This window comes from Scyliorhinus torazame, chromosome 3, assembly GCF_047496885.1.
Source record: "Scyliorhinus torazame isolate Kashiwa2021f chromosome 3, sScyTor2.1, whole genome shotgun sequence".
Classification (NCBI taxonomy): Eukaryota; Metazoa; Chordata; class Chondrichthyes; order Carcharhiniformes; family Scyliorhinidae; genus Scyliorhinus; species Scyliorhinus torazame.
Window position 1 is genome coordinate 302806066 of NC_092709.1, and position 26602 is coordinate 302832667.

Below are 26602 nucleotides of genomic sequence, written 5' to 3' on the forward strand. Positions count from 1 at the left end.
ACTCCGCACAGTGACCCAAGCTGGGAATCGAACCTGGGACCCTGGAGCTGTGAAGCAATTGTGCTAACCACTATGCTACCGTGCTGTCCAGCGCTTCTCATTTTTATTTCAGATCTCCAGCATCCGCAGTATTTTGCTTTCAATGTGTTTCCTCCCTTTCTCCAATGTTGTGGGGTCCACCCTACACAAGGCCCGCGAGGTGGCCCTTCAATCTCCAGAGGTGAGCACAAAGTTTGAGTGACATGGTCACGTGGGGCCATTGTTGCAAGATTTCAAGTGAGGGGGAGGAGGTGGAGGGCGGCGCGACGCCTTGATGTCACCACGCCGATGTCGAACGTGACCTCTGCGCAGTGCATAATGGGACGGGCCGAAAGATGGCGGATTTTGACGAGTTGAGGGTGAGTGGCTGAGTGAGCGAGCGAGTGAGTGAGTGAGAAGAGGTACACGGGCTGGCGGAGGCGGGAACGGGCGAGCAGAAGAGAGCCCAGCTGGAAACGGCGGGCCGCGGGAGGGCGGGAGCGACACGGTGAAGAAGGAGTTGTCCCGACCAGTGAAGCGTCTCCAGATGGTAGATTAAATAAAAAACCTCCTCCAATCTACCAAATAATTAAAAATGTGAATGAGACAAATCACCCGATCTGTAATAACAGGGAGTGTCGGAGCTGGGGGTCCGGCCGGCAGGCCTAGGATCTGACAATTCCCTTCCTTCCTCTGAAAAGGTGCTCTCTTACCGGGCGGCTTATTAATGTCTGGTTTGTCACCTCAGCCAACGCAATTAGGTAAGACTTGGCATTTTAAAATGTTGTTCCAAAAACGGCAATTTCAGTGATTTTATTCCCCCTCGCCTCCCCCGGGGGGTGAACTTGCTCTCCTCTTGCTCTCTTTTGTCTAAAACGTGGAGTAGGAATGGTTTCAGTACCTTTTTAAATGTGCGAGCTTTATGGTATTTTTAACCATCATTGATGGGCTGGACTCTTGTTGGTCAGGATTCTTCGGCTGTTGAGATCAGTTTTGTGTTTTTGTATTATTCAGGTAAATAGCAACATTCGAGTTTCCCTCCCCAGAAGTTTCAGTTGTCATTTCATGTGTAATGTTGAGATCAACCGTCTCTTGGACGAGCATTTTTTAAAAAAAACTTTGCTCATAAAGCACTTCCCTTTTTACACACAGCAAAACTATCTGCCCCCCTTAACCTCGTGACAAATTAGTCTTGTCATGTTTGCTTTGTGAATTTTAAAAAAACAACTCAGGTCCTGAGGCAGTTTTTTTTTACACTTGAGTAGTCAAATCTCAAGTGTCATAATCTGATTGGGTGTTTTAAATCCAAATAAGGGATGTCAGCTGTTAGGTCAAGTCAACTGATTTTGAAAACCGTAGATGATATTTGCAACCAGCTGGGTGCAATGTAAGTATGACCATGATGGCAGTGACATAAGCCTAAGTATGTAATATACCACCATCAATTTGATTCCATTAAACATTTTGTGAAAATGTATTAATAATGGTGAGCAGATGGAAAAGGAGGAAGAAGCTTCATAGTGGAACCAGACTGAAATTAATAAAAAATGTTCAGTGCTAAAAATTAATGTTTGCATGATTTTAAATAACTTGTATCTAAAAAAGGAATAGATGTTGAACTGTATTTTCTCACTAGGGTTTCAGTGAAGTGTATTTTTGGATCTGTCGTGAAAAATCACCGAAGTATATTGGGAGTTACAGGTTGGTTATTGGTATTGATGGACAAGCTTGAGGTAATGGTTTAAATGTGTATTGCCAAACATCAAACAGTATTGGTTTAGTGATCCGGTGTAGTGTGTACAGTATTTGTCTCCTTATTTAAGGAAAGATGTAATTGCATTTGAAGCAGTTCAGAGAGTGTTTACTAGACTCATGCCAGGAATGGGTGGGTGTCTTAGGAGGAAAAGTTGGAGAGGTTAGGTTTGTATCTACTGGAGTTTAGAAGAGTAAGAAGCGAATTGATAGGAACTTTTAGTATCATGAGGGGTCTAGACAGGGTGGATATGGAGAAGTTTTGGGCGATTCTAGGACTAAGGGTCACTGTTTAAAAATAAGTGGTCACCCGTTTAAGACAGACATGAGGATAATTATTTTTTCTCAAGAGGATCGTGAATCCCTGGAACTCTCTTCCTCAAAAGGCAGTGGAAACAGAATCTTTGAATATTTTGAAGCAAGAGCTAGGTAGATTCTTGATTAACAAGGTCGTAAAAGGTTATCAGGGGTAAGGAGGAATGTGGGGTTGAGGTTACAGCCATGATCTTATTGAATGGTGGAGCAGGCTCAAAGGGCCAAGTGGCCTACTCCTTCTAATTCAAATGTTGGTATGGTCTAGTCACATGGTAATAAGCAAACTTTTCTGAGTTTGCATCAGGTTGGAGAGTTGATTCATATTGAGTCTGTTAAAACCCAGTCTGTTGGAGTTAACAGCTTGAAACCACTAGACCTGCCACATCCTGATATTTACATGGCAATGCTACGATGAAAGGAATGCACTCAGTGGAATTGAGAGCTTGATATTTAAAGCTTTTTTAATTAGTTGTTTGAAAGTTAGTTGGGCAGTTTGGATGGTCAAAGACTTTTTCCCAGGGTGGAGGGGTCAATTACTAGGGGGCATAGGTTTAAGGTGCGAGGGGCAAGATTTAGAGGAGATGTATGGGGCAACCTTTTTACACAGAGGGTAGTGGGTGCCTGGAACCCGTTACCGGAAGAGGTGGTTGAAGCAGGGACGATAGTGACGTTTAAGGGGCACATTGACAAATACATGAATAGGATGGGAATAGAGGGATATGGACCTGGAAATGTAGAAGATTTTAGTTTAGACGGGCAGCATGGTTGGCGCAGGCTTGGAGGGCCGAAGGGCCTGTTCCTGTGCTGTACTTTTCTTTGTTCTTTGTTCTTGGACACTGCTGGGCAATTTTCCACATTGCTGGGTAGATGTCAGTGTTGTAGCTGTACTGGAACAGGTTAGGTTGGCTAGGGGTGTGGCAAGTTCTGGAGCACAAGTCTTTAGTATTATTGCTGAAATATTGTCAGGGCTCATAGCCGTTGCAGTATCCAGTGCCTTCAGTCGTTTCTTGTGTCAGTGGTTCACCAGTAGCTTATCAAAAATGTTGGTTCGTATTATTCTTCTATGGCTGTGGATTTAAAGTGAACCTTGTTTTTTCATTGTAAAGTGAAGATGAACTCATCTGAATGCTGAAATGTACCCATTTCAAATCTGAAAGACGAAATGGCTTTAAATCTAATCTAACCTGTTTACGTATGTGTTAGAATAGGATTTATTTAAGGAATGTAGGTAGTAATTTGCCAAATTTAAAAGCGGTGCAGTTGTGCAAAACTTAAGCAGACTCTCCCTCCGACATTATTTTCCAGTTTTGAGGTAACAGCTTCTGCATAGGTCATGTAGCAGTCAGCATTGAACACAAAATACTTGATTTGTAAATTAATACTTTTCTCAGTGTTAAGAGTTATAGCTGAAAAAGTTACTGAGGACAAACATTGAGTGAGGGTTGATGAAAATATTTAGGTTGATTACTTTTTATTTTTCAGAATATGGTTTCGAGTTTTCGCGTCTCAGAACTTCAAGTGTTGTTGGGTTTTGCTGGTCGTAACAAAAGTGGTCGCAAACATGAACTCCTTGTGAGAGCACTCCACCTCTTAAAGAGTGGCTGTAGTCCAGCTGTTCAGATCAAGATTAAGGAACTGTACCGACGACGTTTTCCTAGAACTATTGAAAGCCTTGCTGACTTGTCAGCCATAAAGTCTTCAGTTTTCACTTTGGACAATAATCTCTCGGCTGACTCTGAGTTGACCTCTGGCATCGCGCATTCTTCAGCATCCACATCAGCCACACCTCAGACTTCATCGCCATTGGTTAAGTCTGTATTGCTGCATGAGACTAAACCGAATATCGAAATGGAAGAGGCTTCTCCTTCCATCCATCCTGTCCATCCAGATGTCCAGCTGAAAAGCATACCCTTTTATGATGTGCTGGATGTGCTTATTAAACCTACTAGTCTAGGTGAGTTTTAATAGTCAAACATTACAATAATTGAGTACATAAATATTTCAGACAGAGCACAAAACTCTGCATATTTCTGCATACTATTTAAAAACCCTTTTTTCCTGAAGGCTACAAGATGGTGCATCTTCAAATACCTTGCTTGCGTGATAGTGTTTTATGTGTTAGTGTAAGTTACTTGACTATGGACATCACAGCTAAGAGTTTGCAGAATGTGCACTTGTTAAGTTTAACTGCCACAATCTATATAGCTTTGTTTTGCAAACAACTAAAGCCACATTGTTGATTGCATTGGGAAATGTATTGCATGCCTAAGCTAAGAGTTTCCTTGGGTGCATGCTGAGTTAGCTGACCTGCCGTCTGAGGTGCTGTAGTTGGCTCAGTGTCTCCAGTTGAGGGAGAACATTTAGCCAGAATTTCTGCTTATATGTTGTAACTCCTTGATTCCTGCTGGAAAGCAGGTCTAAGACCATTCCAACGTTTGCTCACTAAGGTTTGACTTGGAAAATAGCCAGTTGGGATTCAAATGTTGGTCAATGATTGGTATCATTAAGTGAATTTTATAATCAGATTATTTAAGCTTCAGATTTTTCTTTGTGTTGTAAGAGTCTCAATCCAGCATTGGAAATCTCCTGAGATGGTATTAATACTCAGAAGAGAAGTAAAGTTAGTATTTGTGATTATTTGTTTTTTATACATTGGTTGGGAAAATAAATCACGTCTTTGGCGTTACAAAGATCAGAGTTATGAAGATTGAACTGGATAGGCTTGGACACATGAACCTGCACACACATTTAATCTTCAATAACTTTTTAAGCTCGAACCAATCAAGTTATTGATCCTTTCAAAGACAATATATTTTTTCATTTCAGCTGATCAAACTGAAGCAGGCATTCTAGAAAGGCTGTATTAAATTCCCTATTGTCTAATCTTTCATTATTGTTTATACTCAGTATGTTGGTTCCTCAAACTGAATTTCTGATTGACTCCAGAGTTGTGTAGGCTTGGCATTACCAGCTGCTGGCTGACATGCTGGGTTGCCAACATGACCGAGCCTTCAGGCTATTTTCCAAGAGGCTGTACCAGGTGTTTGATGGCTACCTGCCCACCCTATTGAAGATCCCCTCCTGTACCAGAATTTTCCAGCCCCCCTGCAGTGGCCAAAACACAGCAACAGAAAGGAGGCAGCCTTGCAGCAGCAAACTGGGAAATCTTGTTTCACTATGTAAGCATAACAGCCCCTACCCTTCCCCACAGCTGACTTACAAATAGCTACATGCTTCCCCATGGACGGGAACCGCCATGGCATTGGTCTGGCAGCTGTCACCATTTTAAGGTTGCAAGATTTTTAAAAAATATAAATTTAGATTACCCAATTATTTTTCCAATTAAGGGCAATTTAGCGTGGCCAATCCACCTAACCTGCATATCTTTGAGACCCACGCAGACACTGGGAGAATGTGCAAACTCCACACAGACAGTGACCTGGGCTGGGATCAAACCCGGGTCTTCAGTGTTGTGAGGCAACCGTGCTGAGAGGGAGCCTCAATCCTGTGGTGTCCCTTCTCGCTCTCTTTGACAGCAGGCTGCAGCTCTTTCACTACAGGAAAACCTGCCATTGGTCCTCGGGAGCCTGTCAGACATCCTTAATTGGACCTGGCCATTAATTGGCCTGTGAGTTAAAAATCCTAGTATGCTTGTCATGCTCGTGCTGTGTAAAGTCGGGACTGGGAAATTATCCCAACATCAGGTTCCCAACATCAGAACAACAACTGGGCTCTGTTTTATTCAACCTATAAATAATTTTAAAATTTAGAGTACCCAATTATTTTTTCCAATTAAGGGACAATGTAGCGTGGCCAATCCACCTACCCTGCACATCTTTGGGTTGTGGGGGCAAAACCCACGCAAACACGGGGAGAATGTGCAAACCCCACCCGGAAGGTGACCCAGAGCTGGGATCGAACCTGGGACCTAGGCGCCGTTAGGCAATTTCATTTTCTGAAGTGTGAGAAACCCAGCCATGTCACTAACCCAGATCTCTACACTTGGGGGCTTTGAGTCCCTCCGCATTAATAAGATCCGTCTCCGGGCTACCCAGGGAGGCAAAGGCCAGGACGTCGGCCTCTTTCGCCCCCTGAACTCCTGGATATTCCGACACTCCAAAGATTGCTACCTCCGGACTCGGCTCCACCCGTGTTTTTAGCACCGTGGACATTGCCTAAGCAAAACCCTCTAAGCTTCGGGCATGCCCAAAACATGTGGACATGATTTGCTGGGCTTCCCCGCGCACCTCGCACACCTATCCTCTACCACAAAAAACTTGCTCGTACTAGCCGCTGTCATGTGTGCCCGGTGGACTACCTTAAATTGTATCAGGCTAAGCCTGGCGCACAATGAAGAGGTATTAACCTTGCATAGGGCATCCGCCCATTGACCGCCTCTGAAAGCTCCTGGTAAATATCTGATACCTTCCCCTCTCCACCCAGGCACTGGAAACTACTCTATCCTGTGTCCCCCGTGGCGGCAGCAGCGGAAAGGCCGGCACCTGTTTTCTCAGGAAGTCGTGCACCTGCAAATACCTAGAACCATTTCCTGCTGGCAATTTAAATTTATCCTCCAAAGCTTTCAAGCTGGGAAAGCTCCCATCTATAGATAGATCCTCCATCCTTCTAATTCCTGCCCTCTGCCAACTCTGGAACCCGCCATCTAGCCTACCCGGTACAAACCCGTTGTTGTTATAAATCGGGGTCCAAATCGATGCTCCCTCCACTCTCTTATATCTCCTCCACTGCCCCCAGATCCTCAGAGGTGCCGTTACCAATGCTCCCAGACTGGTGTCTTTACATGACGCTGTATCCATCCGCTCCCATGCCTCCCACTACCCACTTCCTAATCATGGCTATATTAGCTGCCCAGTAGTAATTGCAGAAGTTCGGCAGCGCCACCCCCCCGACTGCGCTCCAGCAACACTTTCTTCACTCGCGGGGTTTTACTCGCCCACACAAAGCCCTAAATAATCTTATTCACCTGCTTGAAAAAGGCCTTGGGGATGAAGCTGGGGAGGCACTGGAAGACAAACAGAAATCTGGGGAGGACGGTCATTTTCACGGTCTGTACCCTCTCCGCCAGTGATAGCGGGAGCATGTCCCATCTCTTAAAGTCTCCTTCCATTTGTTCTACCAACCGGGATAGGTTTAACTTGTGTCGTACCTCCCATTTCCGGACCACCTGGATTCCCAGATATAGAACATTACAGCGCAGTACAGGCCCTTCGGCCCTCGATGTTGCGCCGAACTGTGAAACCACTCTAAAGCCCATCTACACTATTCCCTTATCGTCCATATGTCTATCCAATGACCATTTGAATGTCCTTAGTGTCCACTACTGTTGCAGGCAGGGCATTCCACGCCCTTACTACTCTCTGAGTAAAGAACCTACCTCTGACATCTGTCTTATATCTACCTCCCCTCAATTTAAAGCTATGTCCCCTCGTGCTAGACGTTACCATCCGAGGAAAAAGGCTCTCACTGTCCATCCTATCCAATCCTCTGATCATCTTGTATGCCTCAATTAAGTCACCTCTTAACCTCTCTAACGAAAACAGCCTCAAGTCCCTCAGCCTTTCCTCATAAGATCTTCCCTCCATACCAGGCAACATTCTGGTAAATCTCCTCTGCACCCTTTCCAATGCTTCCACATCCTTCCTATAATGCGGCGACCAGAATTGCACGCGATACTCCAAATGCGGCCGCACCAGAGTTTTGTACAGCTACAACATGACTTCTTGACTCCGAAACTCAATCCCTCTACCAATAAAAGCTAACACACCGTACGCCTTCTTAACAACCCTCTCAACCTGGGTGGCAACTTTCAGGGATCTATGTACATGGACACTGAGATCTCTCTGCTCATCCACACTGCCAAGAATCTTACCATTAGCCCAGCACTCTGTATTCCTGTTATTCCTTCCAAAATGAATCACTTCACACTTTTCTGCATTAAACTCCATTTGCCACCTCTCAGCCCAGCGTTGCAGCTTATCTTTGTCCCTCTGTAACTTGTAACATCCTTCCGCACTGTCCACAACTTCAGCGACTTTAGTGTCATCTGCAAATTTACTCACCCATCCTTCTACGCCCACCTCCAGGTCATTTATAAAAATGACAAACAGCAGTGGCCCTAAAACAGATCCTTGTGGTACACCACTAGTAACTGGACTCCAATCTGAATGTTTCCCATCAACCACCACCCTTTGTCTTCTTCCAGCTAGCTAATTTCTGATCCAAACTGCTAAATCACCCTGAATCCCATGCCTCAGTATTTTCTGCAGTAGCCTACCGTGGGGAACCTCGTCAAACGCTTTACTGAAATCCATATCCACCACATCAACTGCTTTACCCTCATCCACCTGTTTGATCACCTTCTCAAAGAACTCAATAAGGTTTGTGAGGCACGACCTACCCTTCACAAAACCGTGTTGACCATCTCTAATCAAATTATTCCTTTCCAGATGATTATACATCCTATCTCTTATAAATCTTTCCAAGATTTTGCCCACAACAGAAGTAAGGCTCATTGGATAGGATCTATGAACAACCCCTGCTCCTTTTATTTTATGGTTATGTTATGTGGGCCATGGGTATTTCTTTGGTTTGAAGGTATCAGATAGGTTTTTGTTCCTGAGCAAATTGAAGGTGGGCAATAAATGATTGCCTTGCTGGCAACACAACCCACAAATAAAAAATAAAACCAAGCTGCAAAATGGTTCTTCTAAACTAAGACAAGTTTATCACTCGATCCCATATTGTGAAAGGAACCACTAAAAATGCACCATCAACATTTGCTTCATGCACTGACCCTTGGACAAGCAGGAAATGTTGCCGTGGACATAGAATACACTGTCTAGTAGCACTGTGGTCTTAATTTTTTAAAATTGTTTGACTTCCTTTTTTTAAATAAAAAAAGGGTCAAGTCACGTTTCTAAATTAACGTGACTGCTGAGAACATCTTAACATGCTCCACAAGGAACCACTAAAAATACACCATCAACATTTGCTTCATGCACTGACCCTTGGACAAGCAGGAAATGTTGCTGTGGACATAGAATACACTGTCTAGTAGCACTGTGGTCTTAATTTTTAGAAATTGTTTGTCTTCCTTTTTTTAAATAAAAAAGGGCCAAGTCAGATTTCTAAATTAACGTGACTAGTGAGAACATCTTGACATGCTCCAAATGGTAATATTTACCGAAAGCTCTTCCCTACCATTCGAAGCGGCAGCTCTCCTAGTCTCTTCTCCTGCCCTCTTGCCTGGATCGCAAACATCTCACTTTTCCCAATCCCCTCCAATGAGAAATGTACAAGAGCAGGTGATCTGTGTAGAGCGAGACCCGATGCTCCACCCCTCCCCGTACCAGCCCTTTCTAGTTCCTAGAGGCTCTTAACGCCATGGCCAATGGCTCTGTGGCCAGAGCAAACATTAACGGGGAGAGGGGGCACCCTTGCCTCGTTCCTCGGTGTAGTTCAAAATACCCCGACCTCAGGCGATTCATACGCACACTCTCTACTGGTGCTTGATAGAGCAACCACACACAGTCAATAAAACCCTCACCAAACCCAAACCTTCCCAGCACCTCCCACAGGTAATTCCACCCACCCAATCAAAAGCCTTCTCCGCATCCAACTCTACCACCACCTCCACCACCTTTCCTTCTGAGGGCATCATAATAACATTTAGAAGCCTTCGAACATTGGCCTTGAGTTGCCTGCCCTTAACAAATCCCGTCTGGTCTTCCCCTATCACCCCCGGGACATAGTCCTCTATCCTTGTGGCCAGTATCTTAGCCAGCAGTTTGGCATCCACATTCAGTAGAGAAATTGGCCCGTATGACCCGCATTGCTCCAGATCCTTCTCCCGTTTCAAGATCAATGAAATCGAGACCTGTGACATTGTTGGGGGGAGGACTCCCTTCTCTTTTGCTTCGTTAAATGTCCTCACCAGCAGTGGGCTCAATATCTCTGTAAACTTCTTACAGAATTCCACCGGGTAGCCGTCAGGCCCCGGGCCTTGCCCGACTGCAAGCCCTCCAGCCCCTTGATTATTTCCTCAATCTCAATTGGGGCTCGCCGCCCCTCCACCAGGTCCTCCTCCACCCTCGGAAGCCTAAACTGATCCAGAAATTGCCTCATCCCCTCCACCCCAGCCGGGGGTTCCGATTCATATAATTTACTATAAAAGTCCTTAAAAACCTCATTCACCCCTGCTGGGTCCAGGACAGTATTACCGTCTCTACTCTTTACTTTACTCTTTTCCTGAGCTGGTGCGCCAACAATCTGCTTGTCTTTTCCCCATATTCATCGATTGCCTTCCTCAACTGTTCCACTGCTTTCCCTGTGGTCAACAGCCTAAACACCACCTGTAACCTCCGCTGCTCCCTCAGTAGCTCCGGGTCCTCCGAGTATCTCCTGTCCACCTGGAGTATCTCCTCCACTAATCTATCCCGCTCAGCCCGTTCTGCCTTTTCTCTGTGGGCCCGTATCGCGATTAATTTCCCTCTGACTACTGCCTTCCACGCTTCCCAGACCGTCGCTGCAGAGACCTCCCCCGTATCATTTGTTTCCAGGTAGTTCTGGATGGACTTGTTAACCTGCCCACAGACCCCCCCCCCCCCCCCCCATCTGCTCCATAAAACCCTTCAATTCCTTTGCCGCAGCCGGCCTCCTCTCTGTCCTGGATTTCGACCGGTCTAATTCCGGATCAGTGACTGTTGAAGTCCCCTCCCATGATCAGGTTATGTAACTCTTAAGTCTGGGATTGTCTGGGCTGTCGCCGTTCCCGACCTAGTAACAGTTCCTCCCCTGTCGGCAAAGCAGCCCCCCCCCCCCCTCCCCAGCAACAACACTAAAATCCCAATCCCCCAAGTCAAGCTCCAGCTTAACACCTGTCCACCCCCCACTGCGCTTCCGAGAGACAGCTGACCCATGCTGACAAGATAGCTCCCGCCCCTGGCACCAAGCAGTCTGTCTCCCTATTGTTCTCTCCTCTTTCCCACCCCCCCCCCCCCACCCACATGAATAAACATTTTCGAAGCATCACATGCCCCAGTAAACAAACAACAAAAACAGTGAAGAAACAATCACTTTAGAAAAATAGTCACCCAAAAAACAGAACTAAATTCACTAACAAAGTCCCTACAAGACAGATCAATCTTTAACCATCCACACAGGCCATTATTTCACATAAGAGCTACCTACATTTTTACAATCCAGCACCACAAATCGCTGCCACAGTACTTCTCCAAGGCTTAAATGTTTTTTAATTCGCCTCCAACTTCATTTCTTTAATAAAGGTCCACACTTCGTCTGGTGTTTCAAAGTAGAAGTCCCGTTCCTCATGTGTGACCCACAGAATGGCTGGGTACAGCATCCCGAACTTCGCCCCCTTCTTAAAGAGGGTCGTTTTTGCCCGATTGAACCCAGCTCGCCTCTTGGCCAAATCCGCTCCCAGGTCCTGATAAATGCGCAACTCACAGTTCTCCCACTTGCTGCTCCGTTCTTTCTTGGCCCACCGCAAAACGTGTTCCTTGTCCAGGAATCGGTGTAAAAGTACGACCATTGCCCTCAGCGGTTCATTCGCTCTGGGCTTCCTCGCGAGGGCTCTGTGCGCTCTGTCCAATTCCAGAGGCCGAGGGAACCCCCCAGCCCCCATCAGCGTGGGTTCAATTCCCGTACCAGCCTCCCCGAACAGGCGCCGGAATGTGGCGACTGGGAGCTTTTCACAGGAACTTCATTTGAAGCCTATTTGTGACAATAAGCGATTTTCATTTCATTGACCCCCCTCAAGGCGAACTTGATTTTCTCCAGACAGAGAAACCTAGCCATGTCAGATAGCCAGGTATCCGACTTCGAGGGCTTTGAGTCCCTCTGAGCTAAAATATCTATCTCCGGGCTAGCAGAGAAGCCAAGGCCAGAACATCTGCCTCTTTCTCCTCCTGGATTCCCGGATCTTCCGACACCCTGAAAATCGCCACCTCTGGATTCGGGGCCACCCTTGTTTCCAACACCGTGGACATGACATCTGCAAACCCCTGCCAGAATCCCCTAAGCTTTGGACATGACCAGAACATGTGGACATGATTTGCTAGCCCACCCGCACACCTTGCACACCTATCTTTTACACCAAAGAACCTGCTCATCCGGGCCACTGTCATGTGAGCCCGGTGAACAACCTTAAACTGTATCAGGCTGAGCCTGGCGTATGTTGTGAACACGTTGACCCTACTCGGCGCGTCAGCCCACAGACCATCCTCTATCTCTCCGCCCAGCTCCTCTTCCAACTTGCACTTCAGCTCCTCCATCTGCGTCCCCTCTGACCCCATGAGTTCCTTGTAGATGTTGCAGACCCCTTCCCCACCCACATTCTGGAAACTACCCTGTCCTGTATCCCCCTTGGTGGTAGGAGAGGGAAGGTTGAAACCTGCCTCCGTAGGAAGTCCTGCACCTGTAGGTACCTAAATTTGTTTCTCCTCCAGCTCCCTCAGGCTAGGAAAGCTCCCTCTATAAATATATCCCCCATCCTGTCAATCCCTGCTCTCTGTCATCTCCGAAACCCCCCATCCATCCTTCCCGGGGCAAACCGGTGATTATTACAGATTGGAGACTAGACCGATGCTCCCTCCGCTCCCACATGTCTCCTCCATTGCCCCCAGACTCTCGGGGCCGCCACCAACACGGGGCTGGTGGAGTACCGTGCTGGCGGGAACGGCAGAGGCGGCGTTATCAACGCCCTCAAGCTGGTGCCCTTGCATGAAGCCGCCTCCATAGGCTCCCATACCGGACCCCCCCCCCCCAACCCCACCCACCCACACCCGCTTCCTGATCATGGCTATATTCGCTGCCCAATAGTAATTACTGAAGTTTGGCAGCGCCAGCCCGCCCTCTCCCCCGGCTCCGATCAAGCATTCCCTTTTTTACTTGCGGGGTCTTGCCCGCCCATACAAAGTCAGTGATCACTTTGTTGACCCCGTTTAAAAAAAGGACCGCGGAATAAAGATGGGGAGACACTGAAACACAAACCGGAATCTCGGGAGGACCGTCAACTGCACCGTCTGCACCCTCCCAGCTAGTGACAACGGGAGCGCGTCCCACTTCCGAAAATCGTCCTTCATTTGGTCTACTAGTCGGGCCAGATTTAATTTGTGCAGCTGTTCCCATTCCCCGCGCCACCTGGATGCCTAGGTATCGAAAGCTTCCCCCCACTACTCTAAACAGCAGTTCCCCCAGTCGCCTCTCCTGTCCCCTTGCCTGGACCGCAAACATCTCACTTTTCCCCATATTTAGTTTATACCCCCGAAAACTGGCCAAATTCCCTCAGAAACCTCATGATTTCTTCCATCCCCTCTGCTGAAATGAAATGAAATGAAAATCACTTATTGTCACAAATAGGCTTCAAATGAAGTTACTGTGAAAAGCCCCTAGTCGCCACATTCCGGCGCCTGTTCGGGGAGGCTGTTACGGAAATTGAACTGTGCTGCTGGCTTGCCTTGGTCTGCTTTCAAAGCCAGCGATTTAGCCCTGTGCTAAACATCCCCTGTGTCCGATACATACAGGAGCAGGTCGTCTGCGTAAAGCAAAACTCTGTGTTACACACGCACGCGCATGCACACGCACACCCTTTCTCTTTCTCTCTCTTTCTCTCTCTTTCTCTCTCTCTCTCTTTCTCTCTCTTTCTCTCTCTTTCTCTCACTCTTTCTCTCTCTTTCTCTCTCTTCTCTCTCTCTCTCTCTCTCTTCTCTCTTTCTCTCTCTCTCTCTCTCTCCTCTCTCTCTCTCTCTTTCTCTCTCTTCTCTCTTTCTATCTCTTTCTATCTCTTCTATCTCTTTCTCTCTCTTTCTCTCTCTTTCTCTCTCTTTCTCTCTCTTTCTCTCTCTTTCTCTCTCTCTCTCTCTCACTCTCTCTCACTCTCTCTCACTCTCTCTCACTCTCTCTCACTCTCTCTCACTCTCTCTCACTCTCTCTCACTCTCTCTCACTCTCTCTCACGCTCTCTCACGCTCTCTCACTCTCTCTCACTCTCTCTCACTCCTCTCTCTCACTCTCTCTCACTCTCTCTCACTCTCTCTCACTCTCTCTCACTCTCTCTCACTCTCTCTCACTCTCTCTCACTCTCTCTCACTCTCTCTCACTCTCTCTCACTCTCTCTCACTCTCTCTCACTCTCTCTCACTCTCTCTCACTCTCTCTCACTCTCTCTCACTCTCTCTCACTCTCTCTCACTCTCTCTCACTCTCTCTCACTCTCTCTCACTCTCTCTCACTCTCTCTCACTCTCTCTCACTCTCTCTCACTCTCTCTCACTCTCTTTCACTCTCTTTCTCTCTCTTTCTCTCTCTTTCTCTCTCTTTCTCTCCCTCTCTCCTCCTCCTCTCTCTTTCTCCTCTCTCTTTCCTCCTCTCTCTTTCTCCTCTCTCTTTCTCCTCTCTCTTTCTCCTCTCTCTTTCTCCTCTCTCTTTCTCCTCTCTCTTTCTCCTCTCTCTTTCTCCTCTCTCTTTCTCCTCTCTCTTTCTCCTCTCTCTTTCTCCTCTCTCTTTCTCCTCTCTCTTTCTCCTCTCTCTTTCTCCTCTCTCTTTCTCCTCTCTCTTTCTCCTCTCTCTTTCTCCTCTCTCTTTCTCCTCTCTCTTTCTCCTTTCTCTTTCTCCTCTCTCTTTCTCCTCTCTCTCTCTCTCCTCTCTCCTCTCTCCTCTCTCCTCTCTCCTCTCTCCTCTCTCCTCTCTCCTCTCTCTCTCTCCTCTCTCTTTCCCCCCCCGCCCCCTGACCAGCTCCTTCCAGCCCCTTGAAGCTCTCAGTGCAATTGCCAACGTGAACAACAGTGGGGAGAGGGGGCATCCCTGTCTCGTCTCCCGATGCGGTCTAAAATAGTCTGATGTTGTCCTATTCGTCCATACGCTGGCCACAGGAGATCGATACAGCAACCTGACCCAGTCTATAAAACCCCGCCCAAATCCGAACCGTCCCAGTACCTCCCACAGATATTCCACCCGATCAAAAGCCTTCTCTGCGTCCATTACGACCACTACCTCCACCTCCCTACCTTCCTGATCACGTTTCACAACCTTCTTACATTGGCCACTAACTGCCTTGCCTTAACAAACCCTGTCTGGTCCTCTCCAATAACGTCTGGCACACAGTCCTCAATCCTAGAGGACAACATTTTGGCCAGCAGTTTGGCGTCCACATTCAATAGGGATATCGGCCTGTAGCAACCACACAGCTCCGGGTTCTTGTCTCGCTTCAAGATCAGCAAAATCGTGGGCTGTGACATCGTCGGGGGAAGCATCCCACGCTCCCTTGCCTCATTGAATGTCGTCATCAACACCGGCCCCAATATCCCAGAGAACTTTTTATTGAAATCCACTGGGTACCTGTCCGGTCCCGGGGCCTTACCTGACTGCATGGCCTTCAGACCCTCTGCTATCTCTTCGACCCTGATTGAGGCCCCCCAGCCCTTCTACCAGCTCCCCGTCCACCTTTGGGGAAATTCAGCCCCTCCAAGAAGCCTCATCCCCGCCGGCCCAGCTGGGGGGTTTTGACCATACAGCCAGAGTAAAACTCCTTAAACTACTTATTCACCCCTGCTGAGTCTCCAACCAGGCTCCCATCCCCATCCCTTACTCTCCCAATCTCCCTGGCTGCCTCCCTCTTCTAAGCTGCTGTGCAAGCATTCTGCTTGCCTTCTCTCCATGCTCATAAATCGCCCCCTCACCTTTCTCAGCTGCTCTACCTCCCTCCCTGTGGTTAACAAGCCGAACTCTGCTGCATCCTCTGCCGTTCCCTTAAAAGCCCTGCCTCTGGGGTCTCCGCATACCTCCTATTGACCTGTAATATCTCTGTTACCAATCGGTCCGTCTCTGCCCTGATTACCTTCTCCCTGTGGGCCTGTATCGAGATCAGCTCCCCTCTAACCACTGCCTTCAATGCCTCCCAGATCACCGCTGCCGAAATTTCCCCCTTGTCATTGACTTCCAGGTAGTTCTGAATACATTTCCTCAGCCGCCCGCAGACCTCTTCATCAGCTAAAAGTCCCACGTCTAACCTCCAGTGCGGGCCCTGGTTACTGTCTTTACTAACCTGTTGGTCAACCCAGTGCGGGGCACGGTCTGAGATTGTAATCGCCGAGTACCCAGTGTCCACCACCCCCGCCACTAGAGCCCTGCTCTGAATAAAGAAATCAATCCGGGAGTACATTTTATGCACGTGAGTAGAAGGAGAATTCCTTCACTCTCGGATGCCCAAATCTCCATGGGTCTACTCCCTCCCATTTGCTCCATGAACCCTTTTAGTTCCTTTGCCATTACTGGCACCCTGCCCGTTTTTGAGCTTGACTGGTCTAAACCAGGGTCAATAACTGTGTTGAAGTCCCCTCCCATGACCAACTTATGCGAATCCAGGTCCGGTATCTTCCCCAGCATCCTCTTTATAAACACCACATCATCCCAATTTGGCGCATACACATTTACTAGTACCACCTGCACCCCCTCCAGTTTCCCACTGACCATAATGTACCAGCCTCCCACATCCGTAACTATTCTTTCCGCTTCAAACACCACTCGCTTGTTGATCAGGATCGCAACCCGTCTAGTCTTCGAGTCCAGTCCCAAGTGAAAAATCTGTCCGACCCATCCCTTCCTTAATCTAATCTGGTCAGCTACTCTAAGGTGCGTCTCCTGCAGCATTACCACGTCCGCCTTCAGTCCTCTTAGATGCACGAACGAGCGTGCCCTCATAACCGGCCCATTTAGCCCTCCTACATTCCAGGTGATCAGCCTAGTTGGGGGGTTCATCGCCCCCCCCCCCCTCCTCTCGCCGATCAGTCATCCCTTTTCTTGGGCCAGTCTCCAGCCCGCGCCCCCACGGCTCCACCGGCCCGCCACCAGGCAGCCTCCACCCCTGACCTCCTCTCTGTCCCTCAGCAAAAGTCCCTCCCTCGTCAGCAGATCGAGCCTAACATCTGCTAGCTTGGTGGCCCCTGCCCCTGGCGCCAGACATTCTCCCACCTATTGTTCCCTCTCCGCTCATACACACATATTCAAATGAGAAACAACCCCAACAGAATTCCCGACCAAAAAAAAAAAACCCGCTAAACAAAGAAAAGATCAAGCAAAAGATCCAGCATCTAACAAACACACCTCCATCCCACAACAGTGCAAATGTAAACTTTACCTCACTCAGCTCTGCAGCTGGCCCCAAATCGATACAGAAGGCATTACAAATAACGTCCTCAAAACGAGAAACTTTTTTTAAACGTGAACATTGCAGCAAAGTTCAAAGTTCTCAGTCCGCTACCTGTCCTTTCCTTTTCGCGATGTCCAGCGCTTCCTTGGGCGACGCAAAATAAAAATTCTGTTCCTCGTACGTGACCCAGAGACGGGCCGGATACAGCAATCCGAACTTCACCTTTTCTTAAAAAGGGTCGACCTTATTTGGTTGAACCCCACTCTTCTCCAGGCCATCTCCGAACTCAGTAACTGATAGATCCGCAGGATACTGTTCTCCCATTTACAGCTCCGTGTCTGCTTGGCCCACTGTAAAATACGTTCCTTGTCCAAATACCTGTGGAATCATTCGCGGCTTCCTCGCGAATGCTCTGTGAGTCCTGTCCACCTCCAAGGGTCGGTGGAATGCCCCATCCTCCAGCAGCTTCTCGAACATGCCCGTTATGTATACCCCAGCGTCCGCTCCTTCGGACGCCTCCGGGAGCCCAACGATTCTCAAGTTCTGACGGCGGGACCTATTCTCTAGGTCCTCCACCTTCTCCAGGAGTCTTTTCTGCTGGTCACTCAACAGCCCCACTTCCAGCTCCACAGCAGTTTGATGTTCCTCCTGGTCAGCCAGCGCATTCTCTACTTTCTGGATCGCCCGTTCTTGGGCATCCAATCTAAGCTCCAGCCGCGCAATTCACTCTTTAATCGGGTCCAAGCAGTCCTGCTTCTGTTTGGCGAAGCCCTCCTGGATAACTTGCATCAGCTGCTCCGTTGACCACTGGGTCAACAAGCCGGAGCTCCAGTCCATCCGCCATGCTTTCTCCCGCTGCAGCTTCAGCCCAAGCCTTCTCTGTTCGTCTGTTTCTGCCTTTGCGAGCACTTCAAGTCCACCTCTCCATGCACCGATGTGGGAATCCAGTACACTATTGCATCTATCATCGATTTTTCCAGTTCAAGTCCGGTACTAAATCGGGAAAAGGTCCAAAAGTCTGACCCGAGCGGGAGCCACCAAATGTGCGACTTACTCCTTCATAGCCGCCACCGGAAGTTGTTAGGCAACAGTGTTAACCACTGCACCACCGTGCTGCCCCTAAATAATTCTATTTTATGATAAACTCATTGGTGTTTTCTACCTTCCAAAGGGATAAACGTATGGCATCATCAAAGGGTCAAGCGGCCTACTCCTAATTTGCATGCGCTTTGATTTATGAGCTGTATTCAGGAAGTAAATGTTGAACCTCACACAATACTCTACGCATGACTTATATAGGGGCACATATTTCAGGTCGCAGGAGCAATCCCACCTTCAGACTCACCGGTGAGGGAACGCTAAACCCAGCCTGCTGTCAATTTTCACCATGAACACATCTTGGAGAAAACCCAAACTATAACAATTCGATTTTGAATTGTTCAAAACATTCAAGCTGCCTAATTTCGAAAATAAGTTGCACGGAGAATGACAGATCAAAAACTTTTAGTCATAGCAAGAAGCCAGAAGCCGTATACAGATCACTCAGTGCTACTGCACCCATAGAAAAGTAATTAAGGCTGCAGCAGTTCAAGAAGGCAGCTCACCCACCACCCTCTCAAGGGCAATTCTGGATAGGCAATAAATACTGTCAGCAATGCTCACATACCATGAATGAATAAAAAAATAATAGAACGTTAGGTTTTTTCTCTAGGTGGTTGGAATTGAAAAGTAGGGAAGTGGTGCTTGAATCATACAGAGATTTGGCCAGACTCCACCTGGAGTACAGTACTACCATTTCATTTAGAACACAAATCAAGAAGCATTGTTCTTGGGAGCAGTAGAGTGGAAATTCACCAGAATAATACCAGCCATTGTGGATTAAATTATGAGAGCAGGTTGCATAAACCTGGCCTGTATTCTTTTGAGTTTAGAAGGTTGAAAGGTGATCTAATAGAGATCTTTAAAATGATAAAGGGATTTAATGCAAAAGATGCAATAAAATTATTTCTTCCAGTGAAATACAGAAGAAGAGGACGTAATTTTCTAATAGAGCTCGGCCATGTTTTCTTGACATGTTTGATAGTAATGTAAAGATTTGGAATATATTCAGAGAGTGTTGCTTTCCATCCTGAAGTAATGCTCCGTGGAAGTGATTTCCCACCATATTACTATATAAAGTCCCTATCCCATGTCATAGAATCGTACAGCGCAGAAAGGCCCTTCGCCCATCGGGGGTCTGCACCGACAATAACTACCCCTAATCTTGTGCTAATCTAATGTGGAATTAAACAGTACAGATCCAGAAGATCACAGGTTCAATTTTAGTCTATGTTAGTTGACTTTGACCAGACTGGTCTATTCATTCAAGTATTGTGTCTTAACCTTGGGCCAGGAAAGGAATCGATTGGCAATGTTACAGGGCTTGATATTTGATAGCATGCCATTCGACCTGAAGTGATATCAGCATTGAGCTTGTTCTAATATGTCCGTAGTCACATTGCTTAGTCATCAATACTGGCTGATATATTTTTTCTACCATTTTTCTTATTTTCCCGATCCCCTGTAACATGAGATTGTTGAGGTTATCTTTAATGTACACAACTCGCCTTATTGAGATCACCTAACAAAGTATTAACTCCCTATTAATGGCTAATTGAGAAGTGTTTTGGGACATTTTGCTTTGCCATAAATGCCATAAATAATGAAATTGGGCCATTTAAAATAGCCCAAAATAGATTCCGATATCTGGGGATCTGGACACAGATCCACAAGTGGAACCTGACCAGCCTGGTGGAGGACGTAAAAAAGGACCTACAGAGATTGGACGCACACTCCCTGGCAGGGAGAGTGCAGACGATCAAACTGAACGTGCTGCCGAGGTTCCTCTTCCTGTTTAGATCCATACCGATCTTCATCCCCAAGGCCTTCTTCCAAAACGTAGATAGCGTAATTATGGTGTTTGTGTTGGAGGGGGGGTAAGAAGCCAAGAGTCCCCAAATCAACACTGCAAAGGAGGAAAATCAAGGGAGGCCTGGCACTGCCAAACGTACAATACTACCACTGGGCAGAAACAGCGGAAAGAGTGAGGGGATGGGTGCAAGAACCCAGCTTGGAGTGGGTGCAGATGGAGGAGGTCTCCTGCAAGGGAATGACCCTCTGGGCCCTGGCCACAACAGCACTCCCATCCCTCTCAACAAAATGTACATTGAGCCCAGTGGTAGCGGCCACACTGAAAACTTGGGGCCAACTAAGACAGCACTTTGGCCTCCTCCATGGCCCCCATCTGCGGTAACCACGGATTCCCACCAGCCATGCTAGATGAAAAAATAGAAACAGGACGGGGGAATGCTGACACAGACTAGCGATGCTGAATGAATGAACGGAGGAGTTGGAACTACTGACAGGACAAGAACGTAGGCACCTACAAATAAAGCACTTTCTCTGCAAAGAGATATAGGATACCCCTGGGCCCAGGAGACCACACTATTAGATGACCTGATGACCACGGACAATAAGGAAGGGGGACTCTGGGAAAATATACGGACAGCTACTGAACAGAGCCCGAACACCACTGGACGAGACCAGACCAAAGTGGGGTGGGGACTCTGGAGCGAAGCACTGAGCAGGGCCAACTCCACTTCTTTCTGCGCAAAGCTCAACCTCATGCAGTTCAAAGTGGTGCACAGAGCACACCTGGCCGGAACCCGAATGAATGTTCTTCCCAGAGGTGAGGATAAATGTGACCAGTGCCAGAGGGGCCCGGCCAACCACACACATGTTCTGGGCTTTTCCCAAACCTGCTGGGTTCTGGACAGCCTTCTCCGAGACAATGTCCAATATTGTGAGGGTGAAGCCATGCCCAAATGTAGCAATCTTCGAGGTATACGAGCAGCCAGAGCTACACATGGGGAAGAGGGCCGAAGCCCTAGCTTTCGCTTCCTTAAGGATCCTGCTTGGCTGCCAATCAGCAGCACCACCCACAGCTGCAGGCTGGCTTGCTGACCTTTCGTAATTTCTCCACCTGGAGAAGATCAAATATGCCATCCGAGGGTTGGAGGAACGCTTCCTCACTGCATGGGGGCAATTTGTCGGTCTGTTCCAAAACATGTTTGAGGCCAACAACAGCCAATAGAAAGGGAAACTGGAAGGAGTACAAAGGGAAAAGAAGAGGAACGTCTGGGACGCACAACTGGGGGAGGGGGGGGGGGGGCGAAGACTGAGAGCCTGAGAGGGACAAAGAGAAACAACGCAGGTGGGATGGGGGCAAACTCTTCCTCCTCCTCCTCCTTCCCCCCCCCCCCCCCCCCCCCCCCCCCCCCCCCTCTGGAAAGACAAGCTGAAGCCGTCGGAGGAAGAAAAAGGAGGGGGGGGACAAGGAGAAGGTGGAACACACCCACCCACAAGCTGAAGCCGTCGGAGGAAGAAAAAGGAGGGGGGGGGGGGGACAAGGAGAAGGTGGAACACACCCACCCCCGGACAGACCAGGAGGGGGCATCAGGGGATAGGCGGGGGGGCTGGGGGAGGACTCGCCGTATCAGACGACAAGAATATGTAAATAGAGTAAAATAAGAAAAAAGCCTTTTTGCACTGTTTAATAAACGAATAGAACAGCAATGTACATAACTTTGAAAATGCCATTAAAAAGATTTTTTAATAAATAAATAGCCATCAGATGTAGAAGGAACTTGGAAAATATGAACGTGTACGAATCACAATCCTTGTGATCTAATGTTAAACTAGAACATTATTATTTTTATTTATTCTTTCACAGGATGTGGGCATCACTGGCTAGGCCAGCATTTATTGCCCTTCCCTAATTGCCCTTGAGAAGGTGGTGGTGTGTCACTGCCTTGAACCAGTGGAGTGCATGTGGGGTAGGTACACCCATGGTGCTGTTAGGAAGGGAGTTCCAGGGCAGAATACAGAAATGAATTTAGGAGCTTCAAGATGCAATCACCTGTGACTGACATTAGAGGTTGAATTTCTCATGGATATCTTGCATTATAGCTGAAGCTTGGAAGCTTTTTGGTATTTATTGCAGGCTCTGTTCTGATAAGGGGAACTGTTAAATTTACAATGTAACAGGGAAGCACATATATTTTGAACTCATTTTACTGGAGTATTTAGTCCACAATATTCAACATGTCACTGGCAGGTGCTACAATGCCGGGAGTTTCTATTTTGTTTTTCTGTCTTGAAGGATAATTTGTTGCTGGATTGCAACCTTCAAGTGGCTTGACGAATGACCATTTTTCCATGTGTGAACTTTGGCAACCAACACTAACAAACTACTTGTTTCTAAAGGACATTCTAGCTAATGTATAATCACTCCACACATTGAAATCCATTCAAAAACAGAAAATACTGGAAAATCTCAGCAGGTCTGAAAGCATGTGTGGAAAGAGAACAGAGCTAATATTTCGGGTCTGGATCTCTTAATGTGTCACTATCAGCACCCTTCTGAGCCATGATCACTATTTACATTCCCTTAGAGATTTTTAAGCATTTTCTATTTTTGTTTCAGATTCTAGCATCCACAGTAATTTGCTTTTACCTTGTCTATTCATCCATTTTTCATCCATTAAGTTATTGGTGAAGCTCAGAAAATAAGTTTCTTTTAGATGGCTCCTCTTGTTATTTGGCATTGAATAATGAAGCTACGTGCATGGAAATGATCAGATATGCCATCACAATGTTGCTTCACAGTGCTAGGGACCTGGGTTCAATTCTCAGCTTGGGTCCCACAAGTCCCGAAAGACATGCTTGTTAGGTGAATTGGACATTCTGAAACTCCCTCAGTGCACCCAAACAGGCGTCAGAATGTGGCGACTAGGGGATTTTCACAGTAACTTCATTGCAGTGTTGATATAAGTCTACTTGTGACATTAATAAAGATTATTGTTATCGCAACACCTTTTCTAAAGTAAAAATGGAGTTCTGTTGAATCAGATGTGTATTTATTACTTGTCACCCTAGTGGTATGATCAAACAGAGGGAGTGAGCAAGACTTTGTGCGTTGCTCTTGTGGACACACTGACAATCATAAAACCTTTAGCCTTGATGAAAAGCCAACACAATTAGCAGTTGCCTCACTGAGCCTTTTTTGTTGAGGCACGTGTACAGGCGATGAACCATATTCCAGACTAAGGGGAACTTGTGTAGATCTGTAAAAAGTTCCACTGCTCCTTCAATGGTTAAGTGGGATGAGCACACTTCCCAGTGTGAAACTGAGCTGTGAAATCTGGTGAGGTCTCTAGTTTGATCCTGGTCTCTAGTTTGATCCTGGTCTCAAACATCATGCTATCATTACTGCCCTTGGTCTAGATCTAATAAAGGTCAGCCAGAGTTCCAAGGTATTAGGGAGGATTAGTTTAGGTTCAACTGCGATCACCTCCATAGTTGGATGGTTTTCTGATAGTTACTGTACTGATTGTCGCAGGTCCTGTTTTGTGAATGGTCACTTGAGTGAGGTATCAGAGGGTTGTTGGTAGTTGTGAATCCTTCCCGATCAGGAGTCCGTTAATGTTGTTATGAGAGAGGGAGCTATTTTTTAACATTACATTTTACTAATTTTACCATCATGCTTTCCTTTTTGGACCCAATTAATCTTTGTGTTTCATTCCTTCACATCATGTCTGCTGAAGAAAGAAGCAAACTTTGAGTTCACAAAGTGCCTCCCCATTCTTTTGAGGTAGATGGCCTTGCCTGATTATTGCATACATAAATATGGCATGCAACAAGAATCCATAAGAAACATTCAGACAACATACCAGTTCATGTATTGTTGATGGTGTTGCCATGGTCATAGTTTTAACATTTTATCCAGGATATGACATTTTGGACAATGCAGCAGTCCTATAATGCACCGTCAGCCTAGGAAATGTGCTGAAGTCAAGGAGTGGGTTTTGAACCCACAGCCTTTAACTTGGAAAGAAGCCTAATATCAGTTAACCCAAGCTGGAGTCTTTTACATATGATTGCATAGGATATACGGCACAGAAACAGGCCATTCGGCCCAGTTAGTCCATGTCTCTGTTTCTGTTCTACTCGAGCTTCTTCCCAACTTTTCACATCTAAATCAGTCGTTGTAACCCTCTATTTCCTTCTCCCTTATCCCTTTTCTCCTCCATGCATCTAAACAATTACTTCACTTTTTTACCTTCCCCTGTGGCAATGAATTCCACATTCTCACTCCATTGGGTAAAGAAGTTTCTTATGAATTTTCTGTTGGATTTCTTGGTGATTATCTTCTATTGATGGCCTTGAGTTATCCCTTTCCCCTCAAGAGGAAACCTCGCGGTATCCACTTTGTGAAACTTTTTATAATTTTAAAGACCTCTATTAGGTCACCCTCGGCTGCCTTTTTTCACGATGAGAAAGGCAGAGTCTGTCAATCCCTTCCTGACGTGTGTACCTATGCATTTCTGATATCCTTGTAAATCTTCTCCACACGCTCTCCAGTGCCTCTTTATAATATGCTTGCCTTGATACCCTGTGCTGCAATTTTAGTGATCGGTGTAGTTGTACTCCCAGGCCCCATTCTACCTCCAATGAGATTTGCACCTTCTAAGTAACCCCTCTGCACTTGTCAAAATCTACTACCTCACATTTATCTGTATTGAACCTTATTTGCCAATCACTTGCCCATTTTGCACGTTTATTAATGTCTTCCTATAATTTTTTTACAGCTATCCTCATTATTGACTATCCCCCCCCCCCCATATGCCTTGATACCTTTAGCCCAAAGAGCTATATTTAATTTCTCCTTGAAATTACAATGTTTTCACCTCAACTACCTTTTGTGTTGGTGAATTCCATAGATTCTCCACACTCTGGGTGAAGAAATTTCTCCTCACCACAGTCCTAAAGCCTCTAATCCCTAGTTCTGGACTCCCCCACCATCGGGAACATTCTTTCTAAATCTACCCTGCCTAAACCTGTTAGAATTTAGTAAGTTTCTTCTAATGAAGATAATCCTAACCAATTTAGTCTCTCCTCGTATGACAGTCCTGCATCCCAGGAATCAGCCTGGTAAACCTTCGCTGCACTCAATCCATAGCTAGAACATCCTTCCTCAGATGGCGACACCAAAATTCCACACAATACTCCAGGTGTGGCTTCACCATTGTAGTAAAACATCCCTATTCCTGCACTCACATCCTCTCTCTATTAAGGCCAACACACCATTTCCCTGCTGTACCTGTGCACTTACTTTCAACAACTGATGCACAAGGTTGCCAAGGTCTCGCTGAGTATCCACCTTTCTCAATTTCCACTCATTCAAATAATAATCTGCCTTCCTATTTTTGCTACTAAAGTGGATAACCTCACATTTATCCACGTTGTACTGCATCTGCCATACATATGCCCACTCCCTCAGCCTGTCCAAATCCCGCTGAAGCATAGAATTTACAGTGCATAAGGAGGCCATTTGGCCCATCGGGTCTGCACCGGCCCTTACAAAGAGCACTCTACTGAAGCCCACATATCTACCCGATCCCAGTAGCCCCCACTTAACATTTTTTGGACACTAAGGGCAATTTAGCATAGCCAATCCACCTAACCCGCACATCTTTGGACTGTGGGAGGAAACCGGAGCACCTGGAGGGAACCCACGCATACACGGGGAGAACATGCAGACTCCGCACAGACAGTGACCCAGCCGGGAATCGAACCTGGGACCCTGGAGCTGTGAAGCAACTGTGCTAACCACTATGCTACTGTGCATCTCCACATCTCCTCCCAGCACAGATCCCTATGGGACACCATTTCCCAATTTCTGCCACACTGCCATCCTTAATTCCACTCTGTGCTTTCTGTTCTGATGCCAACTGGGATTCCGTTCTGCCATTTTCCCCCGTCTCCACATTCCTTGACGTAGAGTCAGTATGGCACAGAAGGAGACCATTTGGTTCATCAAGCCCATACCACCTCTCTGAAGAGCAACCCAGTTAGTTTCACTCTTTCTAACTACTCCTTTATGTCCTAAGTTTCTTTCCTTTGAGTGCTATTTCAATTTCTTTTTGAAACCATTCATTGTCTCCAATGGTTCACTATTGTTCCTTAGAGAAGGAAATCTGCCATCCTTATCTGGTCTGGCCTACATGTGACTCCAGGTGCACAGAAATGTGGTTGACTCTTAAATTCCCTCTAAAATGGCCTAGAAAGCCACTCAGTTCAAGGGCAATTAGGGATTGGCTATAAATGCTGCCCAGCCAGCACCACTCCACACCCCGTGGAAGGAAATCCACCACTCCCACAGGCAGTGAATTTGAGGTCTTTACCAATTGCTGTGTGAAAAAATTCTTTCTCACTTCCCCTTTGTACCTCCAGC

General features: G+C 46.8%; 1 protein-coding gene across 8 annotated transcripts in view; it reads left to right on the plus strand.

Moving 5' to 3' along the window:
• Nucleotides 1-290: 290 nt before the first annotated feature.
• pias2 (protein inhibitor of activated STAT, 2) overlaps nucleotides 291-26602 on the plus strand; it is an 88823-nt gene continuing 62511 nt past the window's right edge. For 2 of the 8 annotated variants that reach the window (XM_072497471.1, XM_072497463.1), the window contains exons 1-2: nucleotides 291-398; nucleotides 3568-4039. In XM_072497471.1, coding sequence (XP_072353572.1) covers nucleotides 375-398; nucleotides 3568-4039 — 496 coding nt within the window. In that variant the 5' untranslated portion in view covers nucleotides 291-374. The other 6 variants (XM_072497468.1, XM_072497464.1, XM_072497465.1 and 3 more) reach the window with 6 other exon arrangements.